This window comes from Dendrobates tinctorius, unplaced genomic scaffold (genome assembly GCF_039654945.1).
Source record: "Dendrobates tinctorius isolate UK_male_01 unplaced genomic scaffold, ASM3965494v1 ptg000035l, whole genome shotgun sequence".
NCBI lineage: Eukaryota > Metazoa > Chordata > Amphibia > Anura > Dendrobatidae > Dendrobates > Dendrobates tinctorius.
This window is the reverse complement of record NW_027361703.1, coordinates 32,207,283-32,233,138: the sequence shown is the minus strand read 5'-3', so window position 1 is coordinate 32,233,138 and position 25,856 is coordinate 32,207,283. Positions and strand designations below refer to the sequence as shown.

The window sequence follows — 25,856 nt, the reverse complement described above, 5'->3', positions numbered from 1 at the left end:
GGCGGATATGTATGATGGGTATATGGGCATGGGACTATGGTTTGAAGGATATGTATGATGGGTATATGGGCACAGGACTATGGGATGGTGGATATGTATGACGGGTATATGGGCACGGGACTATGGGATGGCGGATATGTGTGATGGGTATATAGGCACTGGACTATGAGATGGAGGATAATCATTATAACCACAGTTAGTTACTATGCCTGGGCAACGCCGGGCTGTTCAGCTAGAATATCTAATATATAAAGCTCAATATGGGTGTGTATGTATGTATGTATGTATGTATGTATGTCCGGGATTGGCATCCGCACCGTCGCAACTACAGCCACAAAATTTGGCACAGTCACACGTCTGGACTCCGTGATAAGTATAGCGTGGCACTACCGCAGGGTGCACAAGTAGGTTACCCAGACCCAAATGAATAACAAATAGTAACTTGGCACTCAACTTGAATGATCCTTTTTGAAAGAAAATTTTATTATGTGCAGTCTCAGAAACGTTTCGGCCCACAACAGGCCTTCATCGGTCTGCCGACTGATGTCACAGTGTGGTGACTAAATGCAAGTCCAAAATTTCGTATATATTGATTCCTGCTATCAAGGTTGGTGCAGGTGTGCACTGTGCACTCACTTGATACTGTTTGCGTATGGGCTGGTAAACTAGCCAGACTCAATATATATTGATTTTGGTGCGGTATCTAACTCCTTGGATTCAAATTAGGATGATGCACATTGTGGGATGCTTGGCCATATAAAACAGGCGTTTGATATGAAAAACTAAGTGCTCTTGAACCATAGGTCCATCCAGGACTGTAGCTGAGAGGGAGCACAAGATAAGTGGTGTAATCAATGTAGTGGTATCCCCTAAAGCTTGTGGAGGTCGGTTGGGGTATGTAGATCAAAACGCGGTATCCACCGCTTGTATGACATTGTCACAATGTGCATCATCCTAATTTGAATCCAAGGAGTTAGATACCGCACCAAAATCAATATATATTGAGTCTGGCTAGTTTACCAGCCCATACGCAAACAGTATCAAGTGAGTGCACAGTGCACACCTGCACCAACCTTGATAGCAGGAATCAATATATACGAAATTTTGGACTTGCATTTAGTCACCACACTGTGACATCAGTCGGCAGACCGATGAAGGCCTGTTGTGGGCCGAAACGTTTCTGAGACTGCACATAATAAAATTTTCTTTCAAAAAGGATCATTCAAGTTGAGTGCCAAGTTACTATTTGTTACACGTCTGGACTCCGACAGCATCATAGGCTATGTTGTGAGGCAAAAATTTTAACCCCGCGCTTTCCAATTCACCAAACAATTTTGCCCCTATCTACATAATGCGGAAAAAGTGTATGTATTGGCATCTTCACCGTCGTAGCTACAGCCACAAAATTTTGCACAGTCACACGTCTGGACTCCGAGAGCGTCATAGCCTATGTTGTGAGGCAAAATTTTAACCCTGCACGTTCCAATTCACCAAACAATTTTGCCCTTAGCTACATAATGGGGAAAAAGTGCATGTATTGGCATCTGCACCGTCGTAGCTACAGCCACAAAATTTTGCACAGTCACACGTCTTGATCCTGAGAGTGTCATAGGCTATATTGTGAGGCAAAATTTTAACCCCGCGCGTTCCAATTCACCAAACAATTTTGCCCCTATCTACATAATGGGGAAAAAGTGTATGTATTTATTGGCATCTGCACCGTCGTAGCTACAGCCACAAAATATTGCACAGTCACACGTCTGGACCCCGAGAGCGAAAGCTATGTTGTGAGGTGAAATTTTAACCCTGTGCGTTCCAATTCACCAAACAATTTTGCCCCTATCTACATAATGGGGAAAAAGTGTATGTATGTATTGGCATCTGCACTGTCGTAGCTACAGCCACAAAATTTTGCACAGTCACACGTCTGGACAGCGAGAGCGTCATAGGCTATGTTGTGAGGCGAAATTTTTACCGTGCGCGTTCCAATTCAACAAACAATTTTGCCCCTATCTACATAATGGGGAAAAAGTGAAAGGAAAAGTGTTGGAGGCAAATTGACAGCTGCCAGATGCGAACAAGGGGGCTTAAAGAATGAGAGCGATGGCGCCAAAGAGTATATACCATACAGTTGCTAAGGTGGGGCCCTGGCATGGGATACTCACCACACACAGGGATATGAACACACACACAAAATGCGCCACACACTACCACGTGCTTCAACACATATACCACCCTCGGCACACATTTCACCACACATACACCAACCTCGCCACATAAAAGTCGAAACACAAAAGTCGCCACTCAAACTCAAAACTCACCACGCTGTCCCAGAGCTGTTTAAAAGATGAAAAATGAGCTGTGATTGGTTGCTATCAGCAACAGTTTTCTTCGTAGACAGTTGTGGTAACTGAGGCCTACTATTCTTATAATTTCTCTGGTGTTATCATCCTTCTGTAAAGCTGGAAATAACACAATTTACTACCGTGCCAACACAGACCACCCTCTGACACAGACTGCAGGGGGAGCCCAGTATCACACAGGATAGGATTAGATACACGGCTCAGCAGTCAGTATCACACAGGATAGGATTAGATACACAGCTCAGCAGTCAGTATCACAAAGGAGAAGATTAGACACATGGCTCAGCAGGCAGTATCACAAAGGATAAGACTAGATACACAGCTCAGCAGTCAGTATCACATAGGATAGGATTAGATACACAGCTCAGCAGTCAGTATCACAAAGGAGAAGATTAGACACATGGCTCAGCAGGCAGTATCACACAGGATAAGACTAGATACACAGCTCAGCAGTCAGTATCACATAGAATAGGATTAGATACACAGCTCAGCAGTCAGTATCACACAGGATAGGAATAGATACACAGCTCAGCAGACAGTATCACACAGGATAGGATTAGATACACAACTCAGCACACAGTATCACACAGAATAGTATTAGATACACGGCTCAGCAGACAGTATCACACAGAATAGGATTAGATACACGGCTCAGCAGTCAGTATCACACAGGATAGGATTAGATGCACGGTTTTTATGTGCAATATAATTATTATAATTTGTTTTAACCAACCACAGTTGGTTACTATGCCCAGGCAACGCCGGGCTCTTCAGCTAGTATATATATATATATATATATATATACTGTTCAGAGAAATAAAGGGAACACTAAAAGTTGGATCAGCCTGTAATTTGATTTTTCACTTTGATTTTGAGTATCATTCCAAATCCAGACCCCATGGGCTATTAATTTTGATTTACATTGATCATTTTTAAGTTTAGTTGTTCTCAACACATTCCACTATGTAATGAATAATGTAATGTTAACCATGTCTCCTATCTTGTCGGGTTCTGCAATGATTTTACAGAAGCCGACAAATGAATTATCAGCTATTCTGCTATCTCTCTATGAAATATAAAGATACATATACAGTATATGTGTGTCAATGACATATATATATATATATACACATACACACCTATACTATGTGTATATTTCTATTCTATTGTAAGCTGTCAGTGTGATTTTACTGTACATCGCACTGAATTGCTGGCTTTTCAAAGGACACCGGTGCGTATTTCTCGCAAGTCACACTGATGGTCCGTATGGTGTGCGAGTTTTTCTTGCACCCATAGACTTGCATGGGCATACGGTGATGGGAGCTGCCCCATAGATTAAAAGTGGTTCGAGTGCTATGCAATTTTTTCCTCTCTAGTGCGACTCCAGCCTATATGGGGTATCAGCGCATTAAGGAGAAATTGCACCACAATTGGATCTGAAGTAAATTTTTTTGTGAAAAAAAGTTAAATGTTCATTTTTTTAAAAACATTCCAAAAATTCCTGTGAAGCACCTGAAGGGTTAATAAACTTCTTGAATGTGGTTTTGAGCACCTTGAGTGGTGCAGTATTTAGAATGGTGTCACTTTTGGGTATAACTTCCTAACATAAAAAAATTTTGGTTCCAAAACTGTGCTGATGTAAAGTAGACATATGGGAAACGTTATTTATTAAGTATTTTATGTGACATATCTCTATGATTTAAGGGCATGAAGATTCAAAGTTGGAAAATTGCAAAATTTTCAAAATTTTTGACGAATTTCTGTTTTTTAAACGCAAGTCATAGCAAAGAAATTTTACCACTCTCATAAAGTACAATATGTCACGAGAAAACAATGTCAGAATCACCACAGAACTGCAGAGTTTGATGAGTTACGTGGTTTCCATAACTCCCATTTTGTTCTATAGGAGTTGCAGAAACAGTCTAGCTCAGCCTCTCTTGGCTGTTTCTGCAACTCCTCTTCCATCAGTTGGATTATTTCCAGCTCGCCTATCAAAAGTTGAGGTGAGAATAACCCTCTAATGTGTCCTTATTCTGTATCTACACTATCTTGTTCTCTGTCGCACCCTCTACAACATTCTAACCAACCATCAAGGATAATGATCATTCCGCATGAGGATGAACCCCATCACAGCCATTTTCAGATTTTTTCATTTTCGTTCTTTCCGGCCATTCTTCTAAAAGCCATAGCATTTTTATGTTTCCATCCACATAACTGTATTATGCCCTGTATTACGGTGATACCAAGCATGTATATTTTTTCTTATTTAAATAGGGAAAAAAATTTGAAATTGTGTAAAAAAAAAAATTTTGATTGTGTCACCATTTTCCAAGGCCCATAACAGTTTCAATCTTCAGGGAATGGGGCTGTGTAAGGGATTATTTTTTGTCTCCTGAGCTGACGTTTTTTTTGGTATCATTTTGTAATAGATACAATGTTTTGATCAACTCTTATTGCATTTTATTGCAATGAGGTGGCAGACATAAAAACAATTCTGGAGTTTTCATTTGCTTTCTTGTTACACCGCTTATTGATCAGATTAATTTATTTTATATTTTGATAGAACAAACTTTTATGAATGCAGCAATATTAAATATATGTATTTTTATTGTTTTTAATTGTTTTATTTTTAGTGAGGTAAAAGAGGGGTGATTTGATCTTTTGTGTTTCTTTGAAATTTTTTCATATTTTTCAAAATATTTTTATTTTACTTTTTACTGTCCCTTAGGGGACTTGAAGCTACAATCATCTGATTGCTTGTACTATACATAGCAGTATATCAACTCAGCTATGTATAGAAAAAAATCATGATATCCTATGAATGTTAACTAAACTCTGGCTTTTACAGGAGAATCGTCAGCTGTCATGGCCACCTTGTGGTTTAGAACTGTCCTTTTCAGTCCTTCACTTTTGTTCTACTTCTGTATCCATACGTGATGCTATAGTTTGCTTCCTATCAACGCCCAGTAATCATGATGGAATGACATGCTTCCCTGCCGGTGCAAGTTAAATGCTAATGTCAGAGACTGACAGCGACATTTAAAGCCACGGGCAGAGCTCTCCGCCACCCACGGCTATTAAAGGCACATGATAGCTTATTAAGTCAGCCATCATCTGCCAGGAAAGATGCAGGCTCCGTGTGCAAGCCCGCATCAAAGACAGGTACACGACATATGACATACATGTACTTCATATTTCGTAAAGGTGTCAAGTGCCCATCCTATTATGTGTAATTAGTATTCATCCCATCGTCCATCCTATTACTTATGAAAACCTTATGTACAAAGGCTAATGTAGAGAGATATAGTCCATTGAAAATAGTCATTTACACAAGAAAAATAGCTACATTTTCAGGTCATGCAGTTGCAAATACCTTTGGCATCTCCTGTCTTACACTTTTTTTTACAAGAATATGGAATTTCGGAAATTGTTTCATTTGGAATGTCCTGTAATCCACATGGCTCATCGGCATAAATAATCAACCCGCAATCCTATAAAATAGGATGAGAAAGATGTAATAAATGTATTTCATTGTCAAGCTACAGTAGTACAATTTACAGTAGATAAAAGCCAAACTGATCATTGATCGCAAATATGTTATTATGAATATTTAATTTGATTATGTCAAAATTTAGTCTTGGAGATTAAACATCTCTGCTCCATTTTGGGTTATGAATTATACAATTTATAATTGCTTTCTGCAACTATCTGCCATGTTAGCAGCAAGAAGATTAGTTGCATGCTCTTTATTAGAATCAGGAATAATTTCAATACTTGTACATTTGTTTTCCTTTTTTGGATTGCGGCTATATTATCCTTGTGTGGAATACACAGTACTTCATGTAAAACCTCAACTTCAAGAACCTTCATTTATCAAATAAGTCTCCCTTGCCCTGCAATGTCTTGGTCAAATCTTTTTCCAGCAAGTAAATGGCATCATGTATACAATCTATTTCTATGTGTAACTAACCCTAATAAATTGGATGGATGATGGCATGTACACAATCCTCACATACTATGCTTTTCCATTGTGTGTCTGAATGCACAATATGTGTTCACAATCCTATTTTTCACGACATGAGACCTCCATCAGAGTTCGGCTTAACATAAAAAAATGGATGTTTGTGTTTGGGGGCTACAAGGTATATGCACTAGTTTGGAATATATGTCACTAAGTGCTTTTAGCACAGATAAAGAAAGAAAATTTCAAATGGATAAAAATATCATACTATGCTTGATTACATCCTAAAAAAATGTGCAAATACTCTTAACATAAACTGTTCTGATGCAGCATTTGTGATTGGAGCTGATGCGTTTGTTAGATCAAACCAACTACTTAAAGGGGTAATTTCATCTCCAAGATCCAATCACAATATGTAGTAGGTGTAATAATAATAATAATATCATCAAATATCTACAATTAGAAATGTAGTATAGTTTTTCTGATTCACTATGTCTCTTTCCTCATGTGCAGGAATTGCAGGACCTTAGGTATCCATGGTTCTGACCACTAGCAGGTAGCTAACTAATTGTCACTACATCAGTGGTCATAATCATGGATAACTATTGTCCTGCAATGCCTACACATGAGGAGAGAAACATAGAGAATCAGAAAAACTATACTAAATTTCTAATTGGAGGTATTTGCTAATATTATTATAATTATTATTACACCTACTACATATTGGGATAGGATGTTGGAGATTGGGATACCCCTTTAAATCCTGGAGGTAACTGTCAATTTTAAAAAATTGTAACTGACAGCTACTATTTAAAAGGAAGATATCATCAGAAAATTAACTTTTTAAAAAATATTAAGTTGTGTTACATGAATTTTTAAAACATTTTTGACTTTTTTAATATCATGATCTTTATTGAAAAAACAAAACCAGTAATCTTGCAATTTTCACACTGCCCTTTCATGAAGAGCTTGCAGCAAAGCTCCATATAATCTGAGGCAGGATTACTGTGACAGGTAACACCGCCATACACAGTTGGTAACACCGCATCCATCAATCACAATAGGTGATGTTACACCTGACTCGGCTCCCCTTTCTTTCACAATGACAGGATCATTAGAAACTTCAATAGAAAAGATATCAGGCTCTGACTATTGTGACTATGTACATGCGTTATTTCCTGAAAAAGAAAGGAGGTTGAAGTTTATTGTGGAGATTCCGCTAATGAGGAATTTTTTATCATTCAACTGGCCATTTTATTCACACTTGTTTAGTTATGTGTCTACTTCAATCCCAATATGACACTGTCCAATCATAAAAAGGCAGCATCCATACGTAGGAAAAAGTAGATACCTACAGTTCTGACCTAAATATAATGTCCACAGAGGTCAGGAACTGTGCCAGTGTGATAATTACCCTTCCAAGACTGCTCCCGCGACACTATTCTCCCATCACTTTACTAACAGTAAGTTCCGAGAGGGAGACGTGGTCACATGCGACAGATAAAGTCTCAAAGAAGCCTAAGAATTATATTACAGGGATTGTGAAATTCCTGTGGCATGTTTATTACTGTAATTATTTCCACTTGAAAAAGGTCAGGATTCAGATATTTAAGTAACCAGATTTTATGACATGATATAATGCATTACCCTAATATAATCCTAAAAGTTATATCAACCTAAACTTTCATTTCATTGTATGAAATGCTGGCCCTGCAGAAACATAGCAGACATAAGTAGTCTAGGACTTTACTTAGAGACTCAGCCCTTCACTCTAGCTACACCTCATCGGCATCCCAATGTATGAGGTTAGTACACCCTAAGACACAACAGAGTGATGTCCTATGACCTCTACTCTAGCTGCACCTTAGAATTATAGAATCATAGAAAGGTAGAGTTGGAAGGGACCTCCTGGGCCATATGGTCCAACCCTTTGCTCACAGCAGGATTCACTAAATCATCCCAGACAGATGTCTGTCCACCCTCTGTTTGAAGACTTCTATTGAAGGAGAACACACCACCTCTCGTGGCAGCCTGTTCCACTCATTGATCACCCACACTATTAAAACATTTTTTCTAATATCTAATCAGTCTCCTCCCATTCAGCTTCATCCCATTGCTTCTAGTCTTTCCTTGCGTAAATGAGAATAAAGATGATCCTTCTAAAATGTGACAGCCCTTGAGATATTTGTAGACAGCTATTAAGTCTCCTCTCAGTCTTCTCTTTTGCAAGCTAAACATTCCCAAATCCTGCAACCGTTCCTCATAGGACATGGTTTGCAGACCGGTCACCATTCTGGTCGCTCTTCTCTGAACTTGCTCCAGTTTGTTGATGTCTTTTTTAAAATGTGGTGCCCAAAACTGGACACAGTATTCCAGAAGAGGCCTGACCAAAGAGGAGTAGAGGGCAATAATGACTTCACGTGATCTAGACTGTATGCTTCTATCAATACATCCTAGAATTGTATTTGCCTTTTTTGCTACTGCATCACACTGTTGGCCTATGTTCAGTCTGTGATCTATTAGTATACCCAAGTCTTTTTCACATGTGCTGTTGCTTAGCCCTAATCTTTCCATTCTGTATATGCTTTTTTCATTTTTATTGCCTAGATGTAGTACTTTGCATTTTTCCCTGTTAAAAAACATTCCGTTAGTTGCTGCCCACTGCTCCAGTTTATTTATATCTTTTTGAATCCTCTCTCTCTTCTCTAGTATTAGCTATCCTTCCTAGCTTTGTGTCATCAGCAAATTTAATCAGTTTACCCTCAATTCCTTCATCTAAATCATTGATAAAGATGTTGAACAATACAGGGTCCAGGACAGAGCCCTGTGGTACCTCACTTGAGACATTTTTCCAACTGGATGTGCAGCCATTTTCGACTACCCTTTGGGTCCGATCACTAAGCCAGTTATAAATCCATCTAACAGTTGCCTTGTACATTCCATACTTAGTCATTTTTTCAATAAGGATTGTGTGAGATACTTTGTCAAATGCTTTGCTGAAGTCAAGATATACTATATCTACAGCATTACCTGATCCACCCAGTCAGTGATTCTGTCATACAAGGAAATTAAGTTAGTCTGACATGACTTATTAGTTACAAACCCATGCTGACTCTGTTTAATCACTTCATGCTTATCCAGGTACTTACATACACGTTGTTTAATAAATTGTTCAAAGATCTTTCCTGGTATAGAAGTCAGACTCACTGACCTAGAGTTCCCTGGGTCCACCTTCTTCCCCTTTTTGAAGATAGGAATAACATTTGCTCTTCTCCAGTATTCTGGGACTTCTCCTGTTCTCCAAGAATTTTCAAAGATTATCTAGAGTGGTTCAAAAATTTCTTCTGCTATCTCCTTCAGTACACTGGGGTGTAATTCATCTGGACCTTGAGACTTGAATTCATTTAGGTTAGCTAAGTGTTTCCTCACTATCTTTCTGTTTATAGATATCCTGGATTTTTCTATTCCCTTAATAAGACATTGTCTGCATCCCAATGTTTGAGGTTAGTGTGACAGGTCGCACAGGAGAAAGGGGTGTTGACTTCACTCACCTCGGGGGAAGGGAGAGAAGGACCAAGCAGGGGTCGGGTCTCTGGCACCACCATTTGCCCCCGGGTCAGTCAGGGAACTGCACCAAGGGCAAATAGCCGCCAGAAAGGCTTCACTTATAGGCACAAGTTATTGAGGTGCTCCCAGTGAGGGGGGGATATACACTCACTGGCCACTTTATTAGGTACACCTGTCCAACTGTGTGTTAAGACTTAATTTCTAATCAGCCAATCACATGGCGTCAACTCAGTGCATTTAGGCATGTAGACATGGTCAAGACAATCTCCTGCAGTTCAAACCGAGCATCAGTATGGGGATGAAAGGTGATTTGAGTGCCTTTGAACGTGGCATGATTGTTGGTGCCAGAAGGGCTGGTCTGAGTATTTCAGAAACTGCTGATCTACTGGGATTTTCACGCACAACCATCTCTAGGGTTTACAGAGAATGGTCCGAAAAAGAAAAAAAAACCAGTGAGCGGCAGTTCTGTGGCCGGAAATGCCTTGTTGATGCCAGAGGTCAGAGGAGAATGGGCATACTGGTTCGAGCCGATAGAAAGGCAACAGTGACTCAAATTGCCACCCGTTACAACCAAGGTAGGCAGAAGAGCATCTCTGAACGCACAGTGCGTCGAACTTTGAGGCAGATGGGCTACAGCAGCAGAAGACCACACTGGGTACCACTCCTCTCAGCTAAGAACAGGAAACTGAGGCTAAAATTTGCACAAGCTCATCGAAATTGGACAGTAGAAGATTGGAAAAACGTTGCCTGGTCTGATGAGTCTCGATTTCTGCTGCGACATTCGGATGGTAGGGTCAGAATTTGGCGTAAACAACATGAAAGCATGGATCCATCCTGCCTTGTATCAACGGTTCAGGCTGGTGGTGGTGGTGTCATGGTGTGGGGAATTTTTTCTTGGCACTCTTTGGGCCCCTTGGTACCAATTGAGCATCGTTGCAATGCCACAGCCTACCTGAGTATTGTTGCTGACCATGTCCATCCCTTTATGACCACAATGTACCCAACATCTGATGGCTACTTTCAGCAGGATAATGCGCCATGTCATAAAGTTCGAATCATCTCAGATTGGTTTCTTGAACATGACAATGAGTTCACTGTACTCAAATGGCCTCCTCATTCACCAGATCTCAATCCAATAGAGCATCTTTGGGATGTGGTGGAACGGGAGATTCGCATCAGGGATGTGCAGCCGACAAATCTGCGCCAACTGTGTGATGCCATCATGTCAATATGGTCCAAAATCTCTGAGGAATGCTTCCAGCACCTTGTTGAATCTCTGCCACGAAGAATTGAGGCAGTTCTGAAGGCAAAAGGGGGTCCAACCCCTTACTAGCATGGTGTACCTAATAAAGTGGCCAGTGATTGTATATCACCAGTCCAGGCTCGGGATATATATATAAACCTCCTGGCCATCACTGCCAGAGTTCCTCACTAAAACAATACGGTATTCTGCCACCAGTTCCTCATTCGAAATAAGCCCTAGGTAGTAGAGTATAATTGACCAACCATGCATGCGGACGTGGGTATTTGTGAATCGAGATAAAAGAGCAGCCCAAGATTAATTTTATATTTAATTGCCGAAAAGGCGCACTGGAAATATACAGGTATAGATTTACATGAACAATACACAGGTATACAGTTAGGAGTGTAGTACAAGGATAGAGTAAAGATAGGTTGCAATTACCATGTTATGTAGCATGTGACCACAGGGAGGCGCTGATGGATCACAGGTTCAAATCTTAGTTAGGTGGTTCACTTGGCAGCATCAGGTCTGAGGGTCTGCCTTATATCTCCTAGGCTGTTGCCTCCCACACTCTGCTGCTACCCCTGGGCTGGGCTGCCTCCCTCTTCCCATATCTGAGAATATGATTTTCTGTCCAGAATCTTGGATGGCCCTTAACTTTCCGCCCGAAGCTTTGAATGGGTTGGCAGCGCCGCCACTGGGTTTCGCTGGATTTTATCTGTGCATAGAAACTAAATATGCCTATCGTATGTAATTCTTGGTAGCTATGCTTTATAACTCAATAACGCAGAGTGCTACAGGTGGCTGCCGGACACGGACATGTGGGGGAAGGAATGCCGATTCGGATTATGTGCTCGGCTAGTCTCAGAGATATTGCATTCTGTTATTATAGGTAATTTTCCAGATTCAATGCCTCAGAGCCTTGCTGTGACCTATAGTGCCATGAGGTCTCCATGTGCTTGCTCAGACAAAAGGAACCAGCTAGCAGTAGCTACAGGAGAGTTTGCACCCTTGTTCTAATTGGTGGGGACTCGAGCTTCAAAGGGCTTGTTCTTGGATTTTTAATTAAAGAAAAACATTGCATTGCCTTTTATGGCCTGGGGGAACACAAGGGTGAGGGAACATTTCAGGAGTGGATGGAGATGTCCTGAACCTATAATCCAAAATGGACTCTCCCTCATCCCTCACAGTTGGTACACCCTAAGACAAAACAGATTGATGTCTCATGTCCTCCACTCCAGCTACATATTGTCTACATCCCAATGTGTGAGGTTAGCACACCCTAAGACGCAACATAATGATGTTCCATGCCCTCCATTCTAGCTACACCTTGTCTACATGCCAATGTGTGAGGTTAGTACACCTTAAGACACAACAGTGATGTCCCATGTCCTCCACTCTAGCTACACCTTGTCTGCATCCCAATGTGTGACGTTAGTACACCCTAAGACACAACAAAGTGAAGTCTCATGCCCTCCACTCTATCTAGACACTGTCTACATCCCAATGTGTGAGGTTAGTACACCCTAAGACACAACAGAGTGATGTCCCATGCCCTCCAATCTAGTTACACCTTGTCTGCATCCCAATGTGTGAGGTTAATGCACCCAAAGACACAACAGTGATGTCCCATGCCCTCCACTCTATAGACCAATATATTACAGGTATTAAGGATAAACTGGAAAATGACTAAAGGCAATTTGTTTTTGTATTTTTACTGTCCCTGTGCTTTACACCACTGTACATATTTGTACGGATTAAAAATAGAAAAACAAAAATAAAGATCAACGTGTCTAATCTGTTTTTTATAGCTTCTTTGTATGATTAATTGTCCCTGGGGTTAGAGAAGCCAACTGTCACATTGTACATTGAAATACAGAGTCTAAGGACTGTCTACTATCCAACTGCGATGTGCGCTTGGAGCCACAGGGTCTGGGCACGCTGTGTAGATATTTAGCAGTGCTACTCCAACTAACATTAACATCAGACAGTTTTGCCCTCGCATAGAAACAATTTGCACAGGGCTTCACACAACATCCTCAAATTCCTAAATGGCTTGTGACTGCTCTCAACAAAGTGCTACAGGACAACTTAACAGGGATTTTCTTGTTCATACTTGTGCTCAGGAATATGTCTATCCTGCTGTAATCCTGCTGTAATTATGAAGGACACAATCGTAACAGCTTTTATATAATATTTTTTTTCGGAGAATATACCGTAATACATATTTATATTTTATAAAAAACAGAAAGAAAGAACGAACGAAAGACAGAAAGAGAAAGACAAATGAAGGCATTTTAAGTTCACTGCCAACATAGGCAAACTATGATGCGCAAGAAGACGTTTTTGTTTCTTTACAGTCAGCTAAAAATTAAGTAATTGAGCACATTTTCACAAGGCATAAGATAGGCTGAATTTATATTGACATTCCTTTTTTCTGGGTTTAAGGGAGTTTTCCTATTTCATTGAAAGCTAACGTCAGGACTAATTATGCTACAAAATTTAGGACTGAGCTTTACTTCTGTGCCCTTGTCCTTCCTCCCCGCCAGTGTTTGTTGACGAGGATGCAGCTCTATCGTCATGTCTACAGCACGTCACTGCCGCAGTCAAGCACTGGGTTTAAGATTACCAAATTGCATGGCAGGGTCATTTGTAGGAAAATACAGCTTGATTTGTAATTTTAATTTTCACAGTGAGCAGCCTTGATCCTGGTTTTTAGTGAAAGTGAACAATTCCTTGAAAGAGCAATGGATCATACTCTACTTCTCTTCTTTAAATCTCCTTGGACTTGTTCCCCATACTCCTCACCCTATTTTCTCAATTCCTCACCTCCCTCACCTATTTCCCCTTTCCTGTGTTAGCAGATACAGATGTCAGTAATTATTCTGAATTCACTACCTATTAATAACACAGTAATGCTCTATAGGGCATTATCGTGATTTCTTGCTCTGCTGATCAGCATTGAACTTTACTGAAACACATGGCGTGTTCCCCACACTGGTACATGGGCTGCTGTCACTTGTCTATTGTGAATAGTGGCAGATGTCCGTAGTAAGTTAGTTGTCCACTTTATGAGTAATACAACAATTATTTGGAGACATGATAAATATTGCAATAATCTAAGATGTAAGTGTAACAGCATTGATAAATATGGCCCAGATTAGTTATTGTGTTAAGATTATAACGTTAAAGAGGTTGACAAGTTTTTTGGCCTCATTTCTAATTTGTCTTAGGAGCTGAGCAGTCATCAATACCTTCCACCATCTACTACTATGTGATGTTAATGTAGCAGTCTGATAGTTCGTTTTTTTTTTTTAATTGTTAAATGACTAATCAACACTATATGTGCAATTCAGCTATTCAGCTAGCATTACTTTATTTTCTTGGTTTTTTTTTCAATCTGAAGATTCATGAATAATTTCTTTACATCTTGTAATCTCACGGTGATCCCATGGAGATTAAATGACTTTCTGATCTCTCAAGGGGGCACATCTCAATTCCAAAAACTTACTGTATGATGAAACTTTAAACAATGTACCACACACTCTGCATGGGGGGAGAGACACTCATATAACAGTTACTGATGATGATTGCACAGTTCCTTCTTATTTTTAGGAGCATAATATATATTCATGGAACCCTTTCAGCTGGCAGAGATGGTACTGTCAATGTGATGCTGTAGTGATGCATCATGGGACTGATAACAGGCTAGTAACCTCCTGATTATGAACCAGCTATCTGACCATTCCACCCATCAGCCTGCACCACCCTCTACTCTGAGGTCTTAGCCAGGGTCCCTGTGTATGTCCACATCTCTGTTCAGGGGTTATAGGGTGAAAGCTACTGGGACCTGATAGGCCTGTCTGTATTTGTCCTTTTTAGAGATGTCCACATAACAAGTATAATATTCATTAAAGTACAGAGTGTAACAGATACTCTGGATGTGGGATGCAAAAATGGAAAAAAGCTGCAGTGTTTTACTAAGTCCCCTGACTGTACACTGATCTGTTATTTTAACACTGTACTGAGATAGCAATCATAATGGCTGTGACATCCGTAGCAATCGTGTTGAATTACAGGGATCGAGATGTCGACACGGACAGAAGGCAGATCAAGAGTTAACAAATTTATTAACAGATGTATACTCCACGCAGGAAGAAAGTGAATATGGAGGAAGAGTATATAGCAATACTGGAACTGGAGGGATGAATAGGAAAGAAATGGGCTAGGTGAATGTTCAAAGGAGAAAAAGAGTAAACTTATCAGTCTGTCAGTTTCTTGATTACAGCATCTTGGTCTCCAAAGGTGGCATCGACAACAGCAGCACTTGATGTCTCGGGGTCGTCCGAGGTAGGCGGAGGTCCGGTTCCACGATGCAGGTAGAGAGTATTTGCTGTACTAGGCAGGTTCCCGTACCCGCGGTTTCCTCGTACTGATCTCAGCTCTATATGCAATACCGCTGGAGCGTGGCTTTGCTCCGTGGTGTATGCGGGTGAGGAGTCAGGATACTCTGGCCCAGTCACCTGTTCTAGGCTAGGTCGCACGCACGCAGCAGTCACTGAACTCATGCGTGAATCACCTCCAGGCACGGAGGACGGTGGGTGCATAGCAGTCTGATGTTTGCGAGTAGTGGACATGGTCACACGGGATGTGTAAGATGGGCCTGCGCTCACGCAATGCTCCGCTATCAAGGCCTGCACCTCACCATGCTGCGCGCTCTGTCTTCCCGCCAGGACTCCTCTCTCTTTCCCGAGCGCAGCCCTTTTTAACTCAGACCCGCCCCCTGCCAACAATTGCATATGTCAGTCCGGGCCAGAAAGCTCTCCATCGTGCAACAATGGTGACAGTCTCGACAGTTCCGCAACCGGCGCAAGAGAGGTACCCCCGGACCAGTTCATCTTCTTACACATAATCTCTTAACTGCTTTCTTGAATCCATCCTTCTCTATAGTCTCTGCTAGCATTCAGTGGCTCAGTATATACGGACAATTCTGCTGCCTGTATCTGTGTAAGCATACATAATGCTTTCAATAATTTTGTAGAAGAGCTCCGAGTCATGGAAGTTTTTATGTCATCATTATTCATATGACTTTTGCCATCAAAATTGCTATTGCCATACAGTGCTCACACTATTGACCTGTGGATAGCAAGATGCCTTCACAGGGCTAAGTGATAGGGGTAGTTATGAGTTAATAGGTATGTACTGGACAGTCCATGACATTTAGTAAATGCCTAGCCCGCCGTTACCCTGGGAGTCAAACAATGCCAGAGGCGTACAGCAGAGATCTACTGTATGCCCCTTGTTTTATTCGAAAAGTCTTGTTTTATTCAATAAGGCACACCCAGAGGGTTTGTGTTTATTATAAATTAGCAAAGATATGTTCATATAGTTTTTGTCATTGATCTCATATGGACATCTTAAGTCCTAAGACAATTTTGTTATGCGTTTGCTTTATTTGATTCAACTGGATTCAAACTGGAGTCAAACTTAACACAGTTGTACTCAAAAGTTTACATACCCCGGCAGAATTTTTGCTTTCTTGGCCTTTTTTCAGAGAATATGATTGATAACACCAAACCTTTTCCCCACTCATTGTAAAGCCATTTTTTTGTCAAACCACTGTGTTTTCTCTTTTTAAATCATAATGACAACCCAAAACATTCAAATTACCCTGACCAAAAGTTAACATACCCTAGTGATTTTGGCCTGATAACATGTATAGAAGTTGACACAAATGCGTTTGAATGACTTCTAAAGGTAACATCCTCACCTGTTACCTGTTTGCTTGTAATCAGTATGTGTGCATAAAACCTGAGTGCGCTTCTGGGATCAAGACAGACTCTTGCATTTTTCATCCAGCCGCTGACATTTGTGGATTGTGAGTCATGGGGAAAGCAAAAGCATTGTCAATGGATGTACAGAAAAAGGTAGTTGAACTGTATAAAATCGGAAAGGGATACAAAAAGATATCCAAGGAATTGATAATGCAGCAGCGTTCAAACTGTGATTAACAAATGGAAAATCAGGGGCTCTATATAAACAAAATCACGGTCAGGTAGACCAACAAAAGTTCGTCCCCAACTGCCAGGAAAATTGTTCGGAATGCAAAGAAAAATCCACAAATAACATCAGCTGAAATACTGGAGTCTCTGAAAATTAGCGATGTGGCTGTTTCAAGATGCACAATAAGGAAGAAAGCCATTCCTGCTCAAATGTCACAAAGTATCTCGCCTTCAATACGCAAAACAGCACAGAGACAAGACTCAAACCTTCAGGAACAAGGTCATTTGGAGTGATGAGACCAAAATTGATCTTTTTGGCCACAACCATAAACGTTACATTTGGAGAGAGGTCAACAAGGCCTATGATAAAACACCATTCCTACTGTAAAGCACAGAGGTGGATTGCTGATGTTTTGGGGATGTGTGAGCTACAAAGGCACAGGAAACTTGGTCAAAGTTGAAGGAAAGATGAATGCAGCACCTTATCAGCAAATACTGGAGGCAAATTTGCAATCATCAGTCCGGAAGCTACGCATAGGACGTACTTGAAAGTTCCAACATGACAATGATCCAAAACACAAGGCCAAGTCGACCTATCATTGGCTACAGCAGAACAAAGTGAAGGTTCTGGAGTGGCCATCTCTGTCTCCTGACCTCAATATCATTGAGCCACTCTGGGGAGATCTCAAGCGTGCAGTTTATGCTAGACAGCATAGGAATTTACAGGAACTGGAGGTTTTTTGCCAAGAAGAGTGGGCAGCTTTACCATCTGAGAAAATAAAGAACGTCATCCACAACTACCACAAAAGACTTCAAGCTGTCATTGATATTAGAGGGGGCAATACACGGTATTAAGAAATGGGGTATGTGAACATTTTATCAGGGTCATGTGGATGTTTTGGGTTGTCATTATGATTTAAAAAGAGAAAACACAGTAGTTTGACAATAAATGGCTTCATCCAACCACTGACCATGAGTGGAGAAATAATTTTGGTGTTTTCAATCATAGTCTATGAAAAAAGGCCAAGAAAGCAAAAATTCTGCAGAGGTATGTAAACTTTTGATCACAACTGTATATAATGGCATCTATGCAGTACATTTACTGAGTACAGCATGTAGAACTGCTGTTATGAAGTACAGAAATATTATACAAATCACTGGATGTAAGTAAATGAGCATTTTTTAATATTTTTTATCCTCTGGTTAAAAAGTCATATTTGTATAAAACTGAATTACCCCTTTAACAAATGAACAATTCCAATTTCCCCATTTGGCCCTCATAGATAGTAAAGAGCCTAAGATGAGACAATGCTCACATCTGCATCAGAGATTCTCATAGCTATGCTTTTTCCATCCCGATGGAGGACACATTGGTGCATCTACAGGTTTTTATTATATTGTTAGCCTTGGGATCCTTCAGTTGTGATGGTGTTTCTTTTGCATTAGATCCGACATTGCTTTGTGGCTTTATTTTATCTCGGAAATCATGACACCAATGTGAATAGATCCTTAGGCACAGCATGCGTAAAATTAGATTCTTGTTTGCAAAGTGAGAATGTGAAGGTGGGGCTGCTTATTTTGAGCTATTTAGTGTGTTACTCTTTTTGGTTTCCTTTATTCCTGTGTTACAAAAATAAGTTTTCAAGAACTTGGAGAAAATATTATGAAAATAGTCAAAATGTATTCCATTCACTGATTTCTATATAATATTTATTTTATTCACTTATATAGCACCATTCATATCTACAACACTGTCCTCATTGGGGCTCACAATCTAAATTCTCTATTACTATGCCTTTGTGTCTGGGATTTAACTAGAGTACCCAGAGGAAACCCATGCAAACACAGGGAGAACCTACAAACTCCCTGCAGATTTTGCCCATGGTGGGATTTGAACCCATAACTCCAGCGTTGTAAGAAAACAGTGCTAACCACTGAGCCAACATATTCTGGAATGTTCTGCCTGCCACTTATCTGCTGCTTTTACCATTAAATTCAAAGAAAGTATAAGACCATGTGAAAAAAAATATCTGAAGTTTTTGTGTTCAGTAAAGCCATTGCATTTTTCTACAGTTAAAGCTTTAGGGTCCAACAATGGCAGCAAAGCAATGCATGTCAAAGATGCATGTATCTTTGTGACCGTGTAAAGTGGCGTGCTTTGCAAGAATCCATTCAATCATGCAGAAAAGCATGCCTCATCCTTTGATCAAAAATTCTGTTAATATGGAGGTCTTCCTTAAAAAAAAAAAAGGTATTTAATTCAGAAGCATGTAGCAATAGTTAATACGTATTCATAGGGAGGTCATTTAGTGAAAGGATTAGGAAACTGACATCTACAGCCAACATGCAGTTAACATTTTATGTAACTGTGAAGTCACCAAATAGAGTGTACTACCATCAACAACTCTGTAACTTTTCCAGAAGATGAAAGGCTCTCTGACCCCGAGCATATTTACTAAGTGTCAATCAAAGCAAAGATGAGAAGGACGTAAGAGAACATAAATGATTAGACAGTTCTTCACAGTGTCAGTTTCTGAAAAGCCTGGAGCCTCATATTTTAACACCAATTCTAATGTGTCTGGGGCAAAATGAAAAGTCACATCGTATGCTACCCCATTAGAACAAGAAACCTGTGTCTAATACATATTGCATAGGTGTTTCATATGATACAAAGAAATACTTAGTGATTATATTACATTATTGTAAAGAGGAGAACATTCACAGTCATAAAATATCACAGTTATAAATGATTGATTTTCTCTTTGTAAGGAAACATGTATGTCTATACTTATAGAGCTGATTATTATTCACCTTCATACAATAATTATCACATTGTGATTTAGTTGCATAGATACTTATTGAATACAGATTACATTTTACTTTACAATCTAAGTTGGAATCCACAATGTATTTATATTACATTTTATATTCAAAGAGAACAAGCCTTTTAAAGTAACTCTGCGCCTTTAAGGAAGACCTCCCATCAAAGTTTTTATCCTCTTAATATATTGCAGTCATTATATATATATAGAACACTGTCTACTTATAATTGCTCATTTCGCCTTTCTACCCAGCTAATTATTCTCTTTCCTCTGTTATATGTCGAAATAGGAAGTCTCTTTTCCCTACATTGATCATCCCCCTCTCCAACTCCTGACTCAGCTTTTCCCTCCTCTATCTGCCATAGATTTTTGCAGTGACTGATGACTCATACAGAGAAGAATTGACCTCTTGTTTCTACATAGAGTTTAGAAGAATTCAGCTAGTCAGTTTTTAATCAAGTGATGTTATAAACCTAGTGGAAAAGAGTAGAATTAACTGGGTAGAAAGGCAAAATGAGCAATTGTAAGTACACGGTGCTATATAATATGATAATTACAATATATTAATGGGATAAAAATTATGATTGGAGTGCTTCGTTAATGTTCTCACTTCTCACAGTATCCTCGCAGCTCTCAAAATCTTGAGCATGTGCGTGAATTGCTTCCTCATTAAAGAGCCAGCTAGTGGAAAATTTAGCGAATCTATTATACTACATCTAACTGTAAACCATCATCAAGTTTCATTTATGGGATCATATTCCTAGTATGTTTCTTTATTTTTTATTTTTTAAAACAACAATGTTTTATTGAACTCAACTCAAATACAGAAAGGTACATGCTGTACATTCTTGTACAGTCAACACATACTGTATTCAATGTAAAACTGTAAATAAACATAAATAACCTCTATACTATTACAAAATCAATATTGTAATATTTATACATGCCCAGATCAGGACCCATCTCCTCTCCAGCATAAGGAATCAGAATTTGAAAACATACAGGCTTATATCTCTCCACCAAGGTCAGAAGGCAAGTGGGACCCGAGGGTGTTAGAGGGATAGGAGATCCTAGAAAATGCACTCCATCCGACACTTTAGCAAATTTTTGAGGGCATCCTCTACTTTTGTATACCAAACTTTCTTAAGGAATTGTCATATTAATTATTTTCTTCCATTGAGAAAAAGAAGGGTCCTATTCCCCATCCACCTATTGCCTTCTTTGCCAGGAAGAAAATTTCCCATAGGAAGATACGATTATGATGTATTCATAAGGACTCTTCTAAGATATCCAATAATCTAACTTATGGTATGTGTGGGACTGGTATTCTCAAGATGTCTTCAAGTAATTCCAACACCACTCCCCAGAACAAACAGATGTGAGGGTATCCCCATGCCATGTGCCAAAAGTCAGCGCCAAGCATTCCATATCGATGACAGCGGAACCGCCTACTCATTTTTTGAAGCCTTTTAGGGGATAGAGAAGATTGGTGTATGATGTATAGCTGTCTTTAGTTCTTTCAATTCATAAAGATTTGTATTTTAATGGGACTATTGATTTGACTAATCAAATGAAAACCCGCTACAACCAGCCAATGCTAAAACTTGTTAAAAAAGCCATGATCAGTGCTATCTATGTGCTATGTGATGTAAAAAGTAGAGCAGATGTTCCATTAATGTGACTCTCAGTTTGAACAACACATTTTTCAATGTATTTACAGCTGACAAATGGTATAAATATATTGATACATCTCCCTCATAAAGTCCTAAACTTCATTTTCCTTCATACAGTACTTAAAAAACTGGAGATCTGAAATCTGCATTCATTAATTGGGTGATCATTGTGTTCAGAAATGTATAACGCTATCATTGAATTCAAAGTATTTTTGTCCAAAAGTAAAAGGTATGACACCCCCTCTTACTATGGACTCCATAGGCATGGCATAGGCTGCCCATAAGATGAGTACCACTGAATTTCTAACTCAGCCGCCAGCACCTAAGCTTTTGTCTTATGATTTTCCTTCTGTGCATCCTCTTACTTCTTCTGCCACTTTCTTGGTGCAGACAGCTGGAGTCCGATAAGCTGGTGTCCCTGACATGGATTCAGACTAAGGTCCAAAATTTGTGTATACCTACTGTATGCTCTATAATGGATGTGGTTTTGCAATGTCTTACTCTACTCGGATATATACTGTACTTTTTCATCAAAGATAGGAATTCTGGTAAACCATATGAGATCCTGAAGTCGTTGCAAGACGCAATGGTTCACCAAAAATATATGGGAAAGAAAATGGCAAAACATGTTCAAACTCATATGAAACTGACAGATTATTCTTCATAAAAATATTGGACTTACATAGTTATTTAATAATCACTACAGCACTGAGACACTAATAGAATGATTAAAGTAAAAGCAATTGTTGTGACATCTATGCAAGTACAGTTGGGGTATGTAAGGGGCATAAAATGAAATGAACTGGACGTATTTGAGCACCTGGTGTATTCTTAAATGTGTCCAACTTTCCACAGCAATTTACAGATATTATCAGAAATGTCCTCAGTGGGGCTCACAATCTAAATTCCCTATCAGTATGTCTTTGGAGTGTGGGAGGAAACCGGGGAACCAGGAGGAAATCCACACAATCATGGGGAGAACATAGACTCCTTGTAGAGTTTTTGGTTGGATTTTACCTATGAGCTTATAGCTTGATACCGCTAACTATGTTCGTTTCTAAAACTATAAACTTTTACTTAAGTAAAATTGTGACTCATGAGCAAATCAAGGCTATACTTTTATAAACTGCTTAACCAGAAAAGTCTATTTGCACTTGCCACTGGGGAGGTTTTCAGTCCAGGTTAAAGATTCTAATTTAGCCTATATTATATACATTATTCATTCGGTTATTTAAATTTTCTAGACCTAAAGTATGGTGCAAATTAAAATCCTGACACAAGAATATGAGGTTTTCTTAAGATGTTGGCAAAAGCCTTCATATCTGCACTCTGTTTAAAAATTGGATTTTATTCTGCCTGTTATGTCTTTAGTTAAATCTCAGTTGGGATTTGAGAACAAATCATTATACTTTGAAAAAGAGAATATAAAAATCTTTAAATCATCATCATTATAAATAATAATTAAAGATGCGATGCCGCTACATGTATACAGTAAATGCTACATATATAGAACAAAGGTGAGAAGTCTTCCAGGCTGGGGTTTCTTATGCCATTCCTGAAAAAATACATGCTGGAATAATATTTGCCAAATTCATATGCTACTAAATAGTAAATTGGATGTCCCATTCCTTGTCCGATCCCTTATGTACTTTTTCCGTTAAATTTTTTCAAACTGGTCTGCCTGTTGCAAAGGGGCAAAAACCAACACAATTTTTAATGCATATGTGATTTGTACTAATATTTCTCAGTTTTCTAAGCCAAAAAACTGACAAAAGAAAAAATGGATCTGCCAAAAATGTGTCTACTTCAAGAAACTATGGTCTTTTAGGAAAACTACTTCTAATGTAGAAATATACTCTTTATATTTTCAAGTATATTTTATAGTTTCATAATTTTTATGGATGAAGGTAGAGATAAGTCCATAACCTATAACCTAACATGCTGAAGTAGAAGAACACAATAACCCCATGGGGCAGAAGCTATTTGCTCCATACTGGAGGATAAATTCCTTCCTGACACCTTATACATCAGACTAGTTCCCTGGATCAATGCCTCATCACAAAATCTAGTACTAATAATCTAATATTTTTGAAGAAAGGTATCCAGGCCCTCCTTGTACTCCTTCAGTGAATTAACCGCTTAACAACCACTGATATGCCTTTTAACGGCGCTGAGCATTAAAGGAACAGCGGTGGCTGGTTACGGCAATCCTCGCGCATGTCAACTGTACATGACAGCTGACACCCTGCAGCATCAACCCAGGCCAGTTTTGAAGTCAATCCGGGCCAATTAACCCCTTAAATACTGCTGTCAAATACCGCTGTTACTGACTTCCACTATGAGAATCGCGGGTCCCGATGGTTAACATGGTACTCAGAGGTAATGTGATGACCCCAGGAAATGGTGGCCTGTGATATCCAGCAATAAGCTGGGTGTCACAGGCTGAGTCAGTGACTCACTGACTGTTCTCGTGCGCTGCAGTACGAGTACTGCAGTGTATGAGAATAGCAATCAAAATAAAAATTATATTATACATGCTCGTCAGTGTACCAGTGAAAATTTCAAAAAAAGTAAAATGAAATATGCAAAAAAGTTAAAAAAAAAGCACACACAAATCACGAGAAGTCACTTTGCTACTCAAAAAGCAGAGTTTGTGATAAAACAAAAATAAACAATAAAGGTACACATAATTAGTAGTGCCACGTCTGTAATGACCTGCTCTATAAAACTACTATATTATTGATTCCATATGGTGAACGCTGTAATGTAAAAAATAAAAAACACACCAAAAATGTCACTTTTTCATTATAGTAACTCACAAAAAAGTGAATAAAAATCGACCAATAAGTTGTATGCAGAAAAAATGGTACAAATGAAAACAGCAAACCGTCCCGCAAAAAATAAGCCTGTATATGGCTCATTCGGCAAAAAAAAAAAAAAAAAAAGTTACAGCAGCTCTCAGAATATGGCAATGCAAAAGCAAATTCATTTTTGTAAAATATTGCTTGTATTGTGTAAAAATAGCAAAGCATTATAAATATAAATCTGCACAATATAAATCTGGTATCACTATAATCTGTACCAACCTGATGAACAAATGGGTTTTATCAATTTTACCGCACGGTGAATGGCGCAAAAAATAAAAAGTAAAAATAATAACTGAATTCCTAGTTTTTGTTCATTCTGTGCCTGAAACCTCTGAATAAAAAGCAATAAAAATATTATGCATCCCAACATGGTACCAAAAAAATATGCAACTCATCCCGCAAAAAATAAGCCCTCACACAGCTCTGTTTGCCTATAATAAAAAAGTTACACCTCTCAGAATATGGTGACGAAAAATAAACAACTTTTTATAAAATTATTGTGTGATAGCAGCACAACCTAAAAAAAAAAGCTGCTATGAATCTGGTGTTGCTATAATCACACCGACCTGAAAAATAATCTGTCTTATCACTTATACTGCACAGTGAGCTGCACTAAAATAAGAACTATTCTTGTACTGCTGTTTATCTGTTAATTCAACCTCTGAAAAATTAGAATAAGGCTCGGCTCACATTTCTCCTTCGCTCTCCGCTGAATGCTTACGTTTCAGGCCTGAATGAAACCACTCACTTATGGGGCACATGGAGTCACTTTGGACTGGTTTGTGCCCTGGTTGTGTACCATCATTCTAGTTGTCTTTCTAGCGCACAAGTGAGGACAACTACAGATCTGTGCTTGACTGAAAAGATTGATATCACCGGAACAAATTCCAAACAGATTCCAAAGTGTCACCATCTGCCTCATTGTAGTGAGTGGTTCCATAGTTTGAAATGCATTTTTGTGGAATTTACACGAAAAAAATCAATGTAAGTGTTCAACGTAGAACACAAGAATGTAATCACAGCCTTATACTGAAATTGATCAAAAAAATTATGTAACCCAAAGTATGGCTGATAAAAACGTTAATTTATCATGCACAAAACCAGCCCCCACTCAGATCCGTGATCTGTCACTGGGAACTATAAGGGGCTCCCAAGTTACTGGTAGAACAAAGACTCTGGAAAATCTATATGGCTCCCACCCCCATAAATAAAATCCAGTGATTTCTGTGTTCCCAAATCCAATACACCCGCCTTCTGAGCCCCACTGTGCCTAAACCACTGTAGGTGGCCACACATTTGGCATTATTGTAGTGGGGAGACAGCACATAAAAATTTACGGGGTGCATGTCACCAGAAGC

General features: G+C 39.2%; 1 protein-coding gene across 1 annotated transcript in view; it reads right to left on the bottom strand.

The window, feature by feature from the left end:
* Positions 1-25,856, bottom strand: part of CPED1 (cadherin like and PC-esterase domain containing 1) — a 600,308-nt gene that overhangs the window by 110,469 nt on the left and 463,983 nt on the right. The window contains exon 16 of the mRNA XM_073573371.1: positions 5,737-5,854. Coding sequence (XP_073429472.1) covers positions 5,737-5,854 — 118 coding nt within the window. The remainder of the gene's footprint in view (positions 1-5,736; positions 5,855-25,856) is intronic.